The sequence below is a fragment of the Procambarus clarkii genome, chromosome 24, assembly GCF_040958095.1.
Source record: "Procambarus clarkii isolate CNS0578487 chromosome 24, FALCON_Pclarkii_2.0, whole genome shotgun sequence".
Taxonomy (NCBI): domain Eukaryota; kingdom Metazoa; phylum Arthropoda; class Malacostraca; order Decapoda; family Cambaridae; genus Procambarus; species Procambarus clarkii.
This window is the reverse complement of record NC_091173.1, coordinates 23,327,950-23,341,528: the sequence shown is the minus strand read 5'-3', so window position 1 is coordinate 23,341,528 and position 13,579 is coordinate 23,327,950. Positions and strand designations below refer to the sequence as shown.

At 39.8% G+C, this 13,579-nt stretch overlaps 1 protein-coding gene across 1 annotated transcript in view; it reads right to left on the bottom strand.

Moving 5' to 3' along the window:
* Positions 1-1,460: 1,460 nt before the first annotated feature.
* Positions 1,461-13,579, bottom strand: part of LOC123761597 (nitric oxide synthase-interacting protein homolog) — a 41,079-nt gene continuing 28,960 nt past the window's right edge. Inside the window, exons 6-8 of the mRNA XM_069330749.1 lie at positions 12,472-12,659; positions 5,382-5,490; positions 1,461-2,185 (exon numbers count right to left, since the gene is read on the bottom strand). Coding sequence (XP_069186850.1) covers positions 2,114-2,185; positions 5,382-5,490; positions 12,472-12,659 — 369 coding nt within the window. The 3' untranslated portion in view covers positions 1,461-2,113. The remainder of the gene's footprint in view (positions 2,186-5,381; positions 5,491-12,471; positions 12,660-13,579) is intronic.

The window sequence follows — 13,579 nt, the reverse complement described above, 5'->3', positions numbered from 1 at the left end:
CACTGCCCGGCTATATGGTGCAGCGGTCTGCACGTCTGCCTTTAAAGTGGCTGACTCAAGTTCAACTCCTGGCGGAGCCTGTTTTGGAGGGACACCACGAGCATAGCTCTCATCCTGTAACTACACTTAGTGCACTATTTAACCATGAACATCTTGCAGGTATTTTTATCTAAATTTGTAATGGTTAAATAACAAATGAATAATCCTATACTGTATTATAATGATATTAACAACGCTGCCTTGCTCCTAATTGTTCGAACTGCATTGTCCCTTTTAGTTGTGCACCACCTTGTAAAAATGTCCTGATCTTCAGGATGTTCATATGTCCCTCGAGGTCATTTGCCATTAAATAGAACACTTGGTGAATCAGACGCCTTTGATGTCGCTCGCATTGTGTGCTTTTGTTTTTGTATTGGCTTCCTCAGTGATATTTATCACCTTTTAATTATCTTGCAACACTAATGGTGCTACATAGTCTCCCTGGCTTCATGCCTTCCTTACATTATAAAGAAAAAAAAGTTAATTGTGTTGAATATTTTTCAGTACACACTAACATTATTTAGCAAATGTATATTTGTATATGTAAATCTATATTGTATTTTTGACAGTAATGTGATTCTTTTGAGTTGTGACTGGTGACCTAATTGAGCAAATTATGCCTAATACCTTTTATTTAGTTTGTGTATTTTGATCTTAGATTGAAAATCTATGACCTATTTTTACTAAAAACAATAAGTATGCATTCCATATTGTACACTTGCTTCTATTCTCCTTCAGACTCAAGAACCTTCAGGAAAGCAATATAGTATAACATTCCTTAGGGTGTATGGTTTATTCCAATTAAAACATTCAGTTCTATTGATATTCAAAGTGTTTGATTACTTCACAGTAATTCCATCCCTCCCCAGAGCCATTTGTAACAATTTTCATCCATTGGTGGAAGTACAGTACAAATTCCACCAAGTGCACATCCTGGAAGTACCACCACCAACATTCACCACCAGCAGAATATTTAATTTTGTATGAGCCAGTGCCAAGGCCGACCAGGTCATTTATGCGTCTAAAAAAATTGGATATTCAGTGTGTGTGCTTTCAATGTTTATAACCTTTCTTCTCCATATCTTGGTCATATATCGTTTGATGTATTGTTCCTGATAGTGCTTATATAAAAAAATTACAGAGGCCTATATAAAAAAATATATATATATATATATATATATATATATATATATATATATATATATATATATATATAACTTCAACCATTGAAGAGGCTCACAAGATTGTGTACTGGATGATGCTAAGCCTTAAGAAGACACTAAATGTGCAACACTGTGGCTTATTTACATTTCTTAATTTGAAGTGATGGAAGAAATGCACAATTTATGAAGTTTTAAATTACCAATTTATTTGTATTTTATTCAAAAATATTTTCCTGAATGTAAATGATAAATCTAATAATACATTACTCTGGAAAATGTTTTATTTAACCTACTTAATACTTTAACAAAGGTATTAAGAAATACATTGTGGGAAAAAAAGTTGGTTCTTTTACCCTTTCTTAGAAAATGGTAAGGTACATGTACAAGTAATGCAAGTAGATATAAAATTTAATTTATTGTTTATTATATAGCAACATTAGGATAAATTCTTGAACTTCCATAATTTCTTCCTTAAATCCACAAAAAAAAAATAAAAAAAATAAAATCTATATCTGCTGATATAGATATATATATATGATATAATCCTGATATATGCATTTATAATGCTGCACCAATGTTCCATAGCGATGGAACTATGTTTATAATTACACATATTAGCACACCATGTATTTATTCATACTAATATATAAAAGCCTAAATTGTATAATTGGACATAGAACCCTTTTTGCCTGAAATATATAATGGTAATCACTCATTTGCTGTTGATAAAAGTTCAGTGGCTCCTAGTATGCCTCTTATGCATAATATGCCACCATATTATGTCCATTAATCAACACATCACTTACCACAAAGAAAAATATAAAAAAAACTTGTATACATATATATCCGAGCTATATAGCACATCTGAGACTCTTCCGCTACAAGTCCAGGCCTTGTACGACCAACCTACTTCACGCTTGAAGCACAGGCCGAGCTTTCTTGCTCATCAGCTGATCATTTGCAGTTGCAAAACCAGTACCTCCCTGTAAACAAAGAAAAAGTAGAATAAGCAGCAACAGGGCATGGTGTTTGTGCACCAATTTATGTGCACAGACATTTTAGTTGTGCTACACATGAATGCTAAACCCTGAAAAATTATTGCTGCCACCTGAACAGTTCTGTTATTGTTCTGGCATTGTATTACCATTAATCCTTCCACTGCTAAGGGAAGCTAAGGGGTCCTGAGGAGATTCTTACTGTGTGCAAGAAAAACAAAAATCTAAAATATTATTTCGTCTTCTAAACATGTTAATTTGTGTTCTCTGAGCTCGGGAAAAAATAAAAAATCGTAGGCGACATATTTTGGGCGCAATACACCGAGGAAGTCTGGCAAAATGTCGGCGTTGACATAGCAGTTGTCAGAGCCGGTCAGCGTCACCGGCGCTGACAGGTAGGAGTTGCCACAAAGATATTATCCCCTAATTATTTCAATGTCTCTGATGATTTTTTCTTAGTTTTTTTGCAGTAACATTATTCAATAGTGTGTATTGTGATATATTTATACAGTATAATAAAAGGGGTGAATCATCGCTATACTCAAAAGTATGGTGTGCATATTAGTGATTCCGGTCCCAGTGATTAGTGATTCCGGTAGGGAGCCGAGCGGACAGCACGCTGGACTTGTGATCCTGTGGTCCCGGGCGCCGGCGAGAAACAATGGGCAGAGTTTCTTTCACCCTATGCTCCTGTTACCTAGCAGTAAAATAGGTACCTGGGTGTTAGTCAGCTGTCACGGGCTGCTTCCCGGGGGTGGAGGGTCGAGGAACGGGCCGCAGGGACACTAAAGCCCCAAAATCATCTCAAGATAACCTCAAGATTCAATTATTATGGTCATAAAACAATAAACAAATGCTTTTGCTGTTATTACAATCTATACACAGGTTATATATAAGTATCTGCATGTTTTGTTCACCATAACAAACCACTAAGTTGGTATTGTGAGTCGAAAAGCAACGAGGAATGACCGCCACACACCAGCCAGCCACTCGTTGCCACTCCCTCAACACGCCTCACTCTCCCACTTTCTCCTCCCACCATCCTGTTTTATATTTTATTCACAATATATAGACGTTATCTACATTTGTGTTCACCACAGAGAACCACTGAGCTGGAATGGTGAATGCAGACAATAACAGGTGGCCACACAGTCAGTAAACGATGCTATCTCCCAACGTCCCTCAGCATCACTCCTCCCACAGCGCTAATTATTACAACAATCTTGCTATTATCACAATCCTGGTCATTTTTATCACAGTCAGGGGTCATCTGTAATATTGTCATCACTAAATAATAGCAGTTATATATTTATTTTGACATTTTTCGGCGATGTTGTGGTCACAAGCTGAACAGCAATGCTGTTCGCTCATGCTGTGTGCGCCAGCCTTGGTTGCTCCAACAGTACTGTGGCTCTCACACTGGAGAATATTACCCACGATTTTTTTAAAAAATGGGGTCTGTTTACAAGAGCGCTGAGGAAGCTGCTGCTTCTTCGACTTCTGGGGTGTGAGTTTTCAGTTGCATATAGTCCTGGGGGCCATTCAGGCTTGTTCGCATTTGTGTTCCTCATGTGTGCCCCAAAGAATGAGGTGATTTGATAAAATGCTATGCCCAAGATTACCATCCGAGTGCCGGCGGGGAAGTGGTTCAAATAGCTTCAGCTATCACTTCCTTATGTCCGGTCGTGATGGTCACGTGGATTAAGGCGTCCTGTACATACCAGTTGCGTTGCTCCTGACAGTTTGGGTTCGAGTCACTTCTGGGGTGTGAGTTTTCAGTTGCATATAGTCCTGGGGACCATTCAGGATTGTTCACATTTGTGTACTTCACGTGTGCCCCAAAGAATGAGGTGATTTGATAAAATGCTATGCCCATGATTACTATCCGAGTGCCGGTGGGGAAGTGGTTCAAATAGCTTCGGCTATCACTTCCCTATTCCGGTCATGGTGGTCAAGTGGATTAAGGCGTCCTGTACATACCAGTTGCGTTGCTCCTGGCAGTATGGGTTCGAGTCACTTCTGGGGTGCGAGTTTTCAGTTGCATATAGTCCTGGGGACCATTCAGGCATGTTCGCATAAAACATCCAAAAAATAAAACGTCCACTGGTCTGTTGTACAGGTTAAAATACTCCAAGTTTTTCGCAAATTTAGGAGCAAATCGAGAAGAAAATACTCCCAACTATCAAAAATCGTCACAGCCAAAGTAGCGGAAGGCAGATCCACTGCGATGTGGTACAAACAAGCCATTGGGTAATACACTTTCAAACCAGGCAAAAGGCAATCCAGAAAATCGCAGTAGCATTACTGCAGTATGTTACTGCAGTATTTTATATATATATATATATATATATATATATATATATATATATATATATATATATATATATATATATATATATATATATATATATATATATATATATATATATATAATATATATATAATTGGCTGGCCAATTAATGCACAACTATATTCTGCATTAATTGGCCAGCCAATTAATGCACAACTATATTCTACCCACCTCAAGACTCCGCTCCAATATAGAAGCATCAAGAAATATGGGCCAATAGGCCCTCTGCAGTTACTTCCATTCTTACCTTCAATTTACCCAATTAATACCCATTGTTTCGTGTTCTGTCTTGTGTTGAAAGTTTTGTTCACCTCATCCAAAACTGTTGTAACATATCACCTCACCCAAAATGCGGGTATAAAATACATATTATATATATATATATATATATATATATATATATATATATATATATATATATATATATATATATATATATATATATATATATATATATATATACACACAGTATATATATATTACAAATCTGTTGCATAACTGGTAATGACTGCACACACACACACCACCTATCAGTGGTGTGACATATAATTACATGTACGTACCCTCTGCATTACACTACACACAAAGATCACACTAACGTGATGCATCAAATGAACAAATCCACAAGGACCGTGACGAGAATTCGAACCTGCGTCCGGAAGCATCCCAGACACTGCCTTAATCGACTTAGCTATGACAGGGTAGCTCAACCTTCGGTTTCAACCCTTTTACCCTGTCGTAGCTCAGTCGATTAAGGCAGTGTCTGGGATGCTCCTGGACGCAGGTTCGAATCCTCGTCATGGCCCTTGTGGATTTGTTCATTTCTTTACGTACCCTCTGCATTGGGATAATGTCCTTTTCAGTCAATTTGCCTCCAGTAAGAGGATGAATCATATCCTTCTTGATCAAAGTTTCTGCACATTCCTTCGTTACCACATCACCTCTGAAAATATTAAGACATTAAAATATAAGCAATATACTAATTGTCTTAAATACATAACCAGTGTCCACACAGTGGCTGAATGTCACATAGATGGTTATCTTGAGGTTATCTTGAGATGATTTCGGGGCTTTTTAGTGTCCCCGCAGCCCGGTCCTCGACCAGGCCTCCACCCCCAGGAAGCAGCCCGTGACAGCTGACTAACACCCAGGTACCTATTTTACTGCTAGGTAACAGGGGCATAGGGTAAAAGAAACTCTGCCTATTGTTTCTCGCCGGTGCCCAGGATCGAACCCGGGACCACAGGATCACAAGTCCAGTGTGCTGTCCGCTCGACCGACCGGCTCCCAGGGCAACTCTGGGATTAACAACTCTGATAACAACTCTGTATGATCAACTAATATTAATGAAGCTACAGTGTACTGGAGAGGCAGCCAAGAATGAAGATATTTCCTCACAAGACAATTTCTATACTTCTCATTACCTATTTGTAGTTGAAGAACATCATGTTCATGGTGTCTCATCTTTGTTTATTTTAAAAATACTTTTAAACTTTCATTGATTTTAATACACCCACCTTGAGTTTACTCTAACCCTCTAGCACTATTGGTAAATAAATATTATTCTTCATCCAACTTATTTCCTGTAAATTATTTTCTGTTAGGGAGTAGGAGTGGGATCCATTCTAGTTTCATAATTTTTTATTTTTTATTTTTTTACAAACATATGACTACATATAGTTATCATATCGCCACTTTCTGCTCTTATCTTCATATTTGGGTACAGTAACCTGGATATTCCATACCTATACTTTCCTTAATACTGAAGTAAACTACCTTACATTTCTTTGGAGTACATTAAGCCATGGTACCAGCCAACTGTTGAGATAAACAGTTAATTTTCAAATTCAGATTAAATAGTCAGACTTGCCAGGCTGTCTATGCTACTTGATAGTCTATATGTGTGTGTGTACACAATAGATATTGATGCCTATAGTGATATCCCTCACCAATCTCTTTACACTCAGAAATTACAGGAACACTATGTAAATTATATATTTTTCTTTCCTTCTCAAATGTTCATTCACAGTAGGAAAGACATGCATGGCTCCATGGCTCCATGGCTCCATGTCTCCATGGCTCCATGGCTCCATGGCTCTGGCCTATGGAGGTGCTGAGAATATAATGATTTAGGACTGACACTGCTGTCCTTGATCATTTTATGGTCCATTCTTCTTTAACCCTTAAAGAGTGCTTATCGTCATACGTCGATTCACAGTGCAATGTTGATTTTTTAACTATTATTGTCTGTTTTTATATCAATGAAGTGCAAACTACCATCAATACTCAGAATAGACCAGAATAGACAATGATCAAGCGAGAGGGGTTATTTAGTAAATTCAATTTTAATAATAAAAGGATAGACTGGGAGAAAATAAACAGAGAACTTACACACATTTCTTTGGAAACTGTTTTAAGTAATACAAATCCTACAGATGGAATAGAAAAACTGACTTCGGAAGCATATATGAAGTCTGTCTGAAACATTTTCCTTTGAGGAAAGCCAGAAAGAGGTCCAACGTAGAAAGAAAACGCAGACGACACTATAAAAGAAGGAAAAAATAACGGAAATGCTTAGGCAGACACGACTTTCACTACAAAGTAGGAATAATTTAAACAGGGAAATTGAGCAGAAACTGAAACACATAATAGATTGAAGAAAGGCAACTATAACAGAAAGCAATTAAAGAAATGAAGAAAAAACAAAACAAAATATTTCTTCACATATGCTAAATCAAAAACAAAAACCACTGCCAGTATTGGATCTATTTGTATTAGTGAAGGTTTATACACTGAGGATGACAAAGAAATTAGTGAAATCATAAAAAAGCAGTATGAGGACATGTTGAGCACTCCGATAAACAGCATGAAAGTGAAAGATCTGGACAACTTTTTTATGTGTGATATCCAAACCCCTGTAATATAACTGATATCAACACCAGTGTGGCAGATTTTGAAAGAGAAATTGAAAAAACGCCCATGCACTCAGCTTTGGGTCCAGATTCATGGAATTCCATATTTATAAAGAAATGCAAGTTGCCAGTAGCACAGGCACTCAGTATAGAGTGGAGGAAGAGCTTGGACACAGAGAAGATCCCAGATACACTTAAATCAACAGACATAGCTTCTCTACACAAGGGAGGCAGCAAAGCATTGGCAAAGAATTATAGACCAGTTGCACTAACGTCCCACATAATAAAAATATTTGAGAGTAATCAGGAATCAGGTCATCAGTTTCATGGAGACCAATGACCATCACAACCCAGGCCAACATGGATTTAGAGCAGGAAGATCGCGCCTCTCACAGCTACTTGACCAGTATGACAAAGTCACTGAAGCATTAGAAGAAAAACAGAATGCAGATGGAGGGAGGGAGGGAGGGAGGGAGGGAGGGAGGGAGGCAGAGAGGGAGGGAGGGAGGCAGAGAGGGAAGAAAGGAGGGAGAGAGGGAGAAAAGCAGTGAGGGTAGGAGAGAGAGAGTGAGAAAAGCAGGGATTGAGGGAGAAAAGCAGTGAGGGTAGGAGAGAGAGAGTGAGAAAAGCAGGGAGAGAGGGAGAAAAGCAGTGAGGGGTAGAAGGGAGAAAGGCAGTGGGGGATGGATAAAGGCTGTGAGGGAGGGTGCAGTAGTGCGGGTGGGAGGGAGATTTCACTGAGGAAAATTTTAATTTCAATCTGTCATATGAAGGATATTTAATATTTTATCATGTGATATGATGGAAAATCTTCACCCAGTCTGTGAACTCTGTCCCAACATCCTAAGCAAATTCGCACATTCCCCGTTTCAGCGAACCAGAGTTCGTCAGATCGGGTGAGTAAATCTGGCCTGAAAAGTTTGCATTCTAACCGGGGAGTCGCAGAATTGAGGGTCTTGCCTGACCCTCTGAAAGAGGCATAGCCATGGAAAAATGCTTGGGTTCCGACAACAAGCAGGCAGCACCTGAAACCAAGGCCAAGCTAGAAAGATCACCGACATCAATTTTCGTGTTACATCTTTCATTTGAATATCAATTGTGCGCATTATAAAGGCGCTCATTTTAAAACCACTCCCAGATTGATTGGATAAAATTTAAATTTTTAACAAATATTTTAAAATGTGGACGCCGCTCGAGTCACCAACTCGGACTCGAGAGAAAAACTGTTGACGCCAGCGGCGTTAAAGAGTCCGAAAGTGTTAATACTGACAAATGTAAGGTTTTGAGGCTAGGTAATGATGGTAGCATTACAAGATGTAATTGTCAAAATGTGCGACAGAAGCCAAATGAGAGCGGCCATGAAGGTCAACTGCAACCAAAGAAGCTGGCAGCTGGGAAACCTAAGCATGCAGCTGCAACCAACCCACATCACGAGAAAGGGCAGGGGCAAAGAGGCAGGCATGGAGGGACTTAAAAGAACCCCTCAGGGGTTCAAGGATATACCTGCAACACAGTAGACATCTCTCCCCACTCAAGCATGCAGGTATGGTAGAAACTGCGCCAAGCCCTGATAGGCCTGAGTGGAGAATGACGGCTAAGTGGACAGCGCTTCGGATTAGTAGTCCCGAGGATCCGGGTTCCATCCCCGGTTAAGGCGGAAACAAATGGGCAGTTTCTTTCACCCTGATGTTCCCGTTCACCTAGCAGTAAATAGGTACCTAGGCGTTAGACAACTGCTACAGGCTACTTCCTGGGGGTATGTGTAACAAAATGGAGGCCTGGTCGAGGACCGAGCCGCGAGGACGCTAAGCCCCGAAATATCAAGATGACCTCAAGAAGATAGCCTCAAGTAAAAACAAAGGACTGTTTGCCAACCAGGACGACTCTGGAACCTCGTAAAGCATCCAAACTCAAAGGAAGCCGGGTTCATAACCAAGGTGTAAACCGGGTCGTGCAGGAGGTACGTACCAAGCCCCAGCTGGGGTACCTCAGGAGGAAGGACGAATTTGAAGAGCCCAAATGCACTTGAAAATGAACCCTGGGAAGAGCCACCTCCAACTGAAGCTCATACAAGGAGGGGAGGAATAAGAAAATCCCTACCCTTGCAACACAAGACCCTCCACAGAGAATCAAATGGGACCCAAGGGTTCTAGTCAGACTTCTCCCAAACCCCAGGAACCGCAGAGGAGTGCCTTAAAGTGGAGCCATTGTCCATGCCCCCTGCCCAGGATAGAAAAGCAGAGCCTAAGGAAGGGGCTCCAAAAAAAGGGGGCTGCTGGAAGGACCCAAAATCCTCGGCGTCAGCGAGAGGCTCAACAGCCTCCGTAGCTGACTCAGAAGGGACAAACCCCTGATCAGCCATGCGGTCAAGTCCACTACGAGCTCACCGTAGCCCGTGCTACTTGCAACTTTTGTTCCCAGTAGCTGAATCTAAAACAAAAAACATCAGCCCTACGGTCTCATTTCTAAGCACGTAGTAGTAGTCGGTTTTGTTTTGCCGGCTTCCTGGATGCCTTGCCTTAGTAGTGGCAGATATGAATAACTTTATATAAAGGTTTTCACAGTGCCACCGCTCCCTGTACCTCTGACAGGGTGGGGGGGGGCAAGTTCTGGCTCATGGTCCCTGGTAGGACAATAAGAACACTGCGACTGATGGCACCTACTAGTATGGCACTGTATCTGTGTAAGCAGCTTCAGGAAATCACAAGGGGGTCCTCTAGGAGAAGGCTTTTGACAGTCCCACAATGACTTACTGGAAACAGGCAGACTATCAAGAATAAAAAAAATTCTGACAAAGCTGAGGGCAGTAATCAGAAGCAATGCTTCAGACTGGAGAAGTGTTATATCTGGAATAACGCAGGGTTCAGTTCTTGCACCGGTAATGTTCAGCTTCTATATAAACTGTATACCTGAAGGAATACAGAATAATACAAATATGTTTATTGAAGATGTTAAGCTTCTAGGGAATTTAAGAAACTTCCACGATTGTAATGGCCGGGTTCGATCTCCGGTGTAGACAGAAACAAATGGGCAGTTTCTTTCACCCTGATGCCCCTGTTACCTAGCAGTAAATAGGTACCTGGGAGTTAGACAGCTGCTACGGGCTGCTTCCTAAGGGGGTGTAATAAAAATGAGGCTTGGTCGAGGAACGGGCCGCGGAGACGCTAAGCCCCGAAATTATCTCCAGATAACCATTATCAAGCTGTGTGTTCTTGAAGATGATTGTCATTATCACATGGAATGATGACGATCCAGGATGGACCAAAGCGTAGTAGTTTCTTTCACTTTCTGATGTGTAGTTTGGTCATCATATCATCATCCACGTTATTGTGACTCATCGTGTGCAGCTATAAAGAAATTCTAGGGGTGTTAAATATGACAAAAGCTAGAAGATAAAAGAAAAGAGGCAATATGATCACTATATATAAAGTCATAACCCAAATTGACACAAGTGACAAAGAGGAATTCTTGAAACTTGAAATGTTGAGAACAAGAGGTCATAGATTCAAAGGAAAAAATGGTGCCGAATAAATATTAGAATCTTCTCTTTTGCAAATGGAGTAGTAGATGAGTTGGAACAAGTGTTGTGGTGGTGGTGGGAGGCCAAAACCATCAACTGTTTCAAACCATATACAGTGACACCTCGGCTTACAAATGCCCCTATTTACGAACTTTTCGGGTTACGAGCCCAATTTCTTCGTAAAATCCAAATCAGGTTACGAGCTTTGCCTCGGGAAACGATGTTTGTTGATACGCGTATGGGCCAACCTAGCGCGTGGTGGCACTGCGATCGCACCTCAGTTTACCAGTGCCTCCCGCCTAGTGACAATCGCGCCTGAATTCTTTGTAAAGAATTAGTTTTTTTTTAATTTTTGGGTATTTGAACATAAAAGTTATTTATACAGTATTTCACCATGAGTCCCAAGAAAGCCAGTGGTAAGGTTCAAGCCAAGAAAACGCATGTGGGAATGACCATAGAGGAAAAACAAGAGATCATTCGTAAACATGAAAATGGTACACGGGTTGTTGACAAGAGGCAGCTGAGGAAAATTCTTCAGGGAGGAGGAGGAGGAGGAGGAGGCAGTACAGAATGTCTCTTCCTCAACAATTAGGAAGTGGTGTAGACTGTGGGAAGAAGTGCAAACTTTTGTTGAAACGACTCACCCAGAGCAATCTGTAGTAGGTCAATGCATTAACCTTTTTAATGACAATGTGATGCCTCACTACAGACGACTAGGAAGAAATCCAAATAAGAAACCACTTTTCGAGAAATAGGAAAGGAGCAAATGGCCTCCTTAGCAGCAGCACCTACAGGTTCATTTAAGGTAAGATCAATATGGCTGGGAACCCAGCCAAATCTGACTGTCTTAAATCTAATAGAGATAAGAAATAACCAGTACAGTATTAGAGTTCAACCACCACAGGCTGCAAAGGGTTAAATGACTCCAGAGCCACAAGGGCACTACAAAAGCTAACCACAATAACAAAGGAAGTTAATGTCAGAAAAGCAGCTGATAAGGAGCATACAATATTGCACACAGTTCCACCATGAAGATGCTAGCCTTTAGGGGGCAGATGACACATATAAGTTCGGCCAGGAAAGACAACAGTAGGGGAATACTGTTGGCAGAGTTAGAACAGTGCAATGCTTGGGTGAAAACTGAGGCTACATCTACACTTCACCAGATCCTTAAGCATGTAAATGGGTAGGAATGAGGAGTAAGTTCTTTATCCTACATGATAGGGGATCAAGAAGCCTGTGAAATTGATACATAAGAGCAAAGCAACAAAATCATTAGAGGAAGATAGAGTAAAGAACAAAGGAAGAGGAAACATGTTCCTATAAATCACACATGTTAACATAGATGGAGTAAGATAAAAAAATACTGGAGTTAAACAATATAATACAAAAACTAAATGGCATAAATGTCTCCAGTAGGAGACATTATTTTCTTAAATATATCATACACATACACATACACACATATATAAACTAATAATGCATTTCTTACGTTGGTCTGAGCACTACACATGGAACGTTGTTTCTTAAGATGTCTCCTGTAACTGGGCATTTATATCTCTCACTCTTGCCATCCAGTGAACCCTTGTCGCCAGGATCCACAGCCAAGGTGAATTTTACGTCAATGAGGTCCTTAGCTTTCAAGGGCCTCCCACTGAGAGGACAATAAATAATATTTTCCTGTGAAAGAGACAATAACATAAAAACTATACACAATTTATATTTTCATAAATATATTTATGTGTACTATATCTTCTATTACTGTTCTTGCCATGATTAATACACAGCTTATCAATAAATCATATAAAGATACCATAAATAATTGTTACTGTTGTTACTGTTATTTTTAAATTTAACCCTCAGGCAATGGTCATCATCAATTGTTGATTCACGGGGAAATACAGATATCGTCATATAACAATTTAAACAATTATTGCCTGGGTTTTACATGTACTGTGTGATACAATTATGGATATAATAGCTCTCCATGGATGTAAATAAAGAAAAACAAGTAATAAAACAATCAGTGAAACATCTGATGATAAAACAGCACCAGGTGTTGACAAGTGCCAAACATAGCCTTGCAGAGCTCCTACACTCAATGAAACGATAAATATGAACTTATTTTCATGTTTATCTTACATTTTGCATGTGAATTAATAATTCTATAATGAAAAATTATTTAAATTTTTTGTGCATAGGCAGGCATGATTATTTCTCCATAGCCGCTGTCTAAGGGTTAAAGTAATTAAGAGTAACAATTCATTGTGTCAGGGGACAGGCAGCCAGTAAATACATACTCAAGGTTTGTGGTGGATCACTCCTGGCATTATCCTTGACATACTAAAAACAGTAGAGCACCACTCTTATAATGAAGGAAATAAGGCAGAGGCCAAAAATTACAGACCAATAGCACTAACATCACACATCATAAACATCTTTGAAAGAGTACTAAGAAGATCACAAACTACATGGACTCATAGCATCTCCATAACCCTGGACAACATGGTTTCAGAACAGGGGGCTCTTGCTTATCACAGTTGCTGGACCACTTTGACGTGGCATTAGATGCCATGGAAGACAAACAAAACGCTGATGCA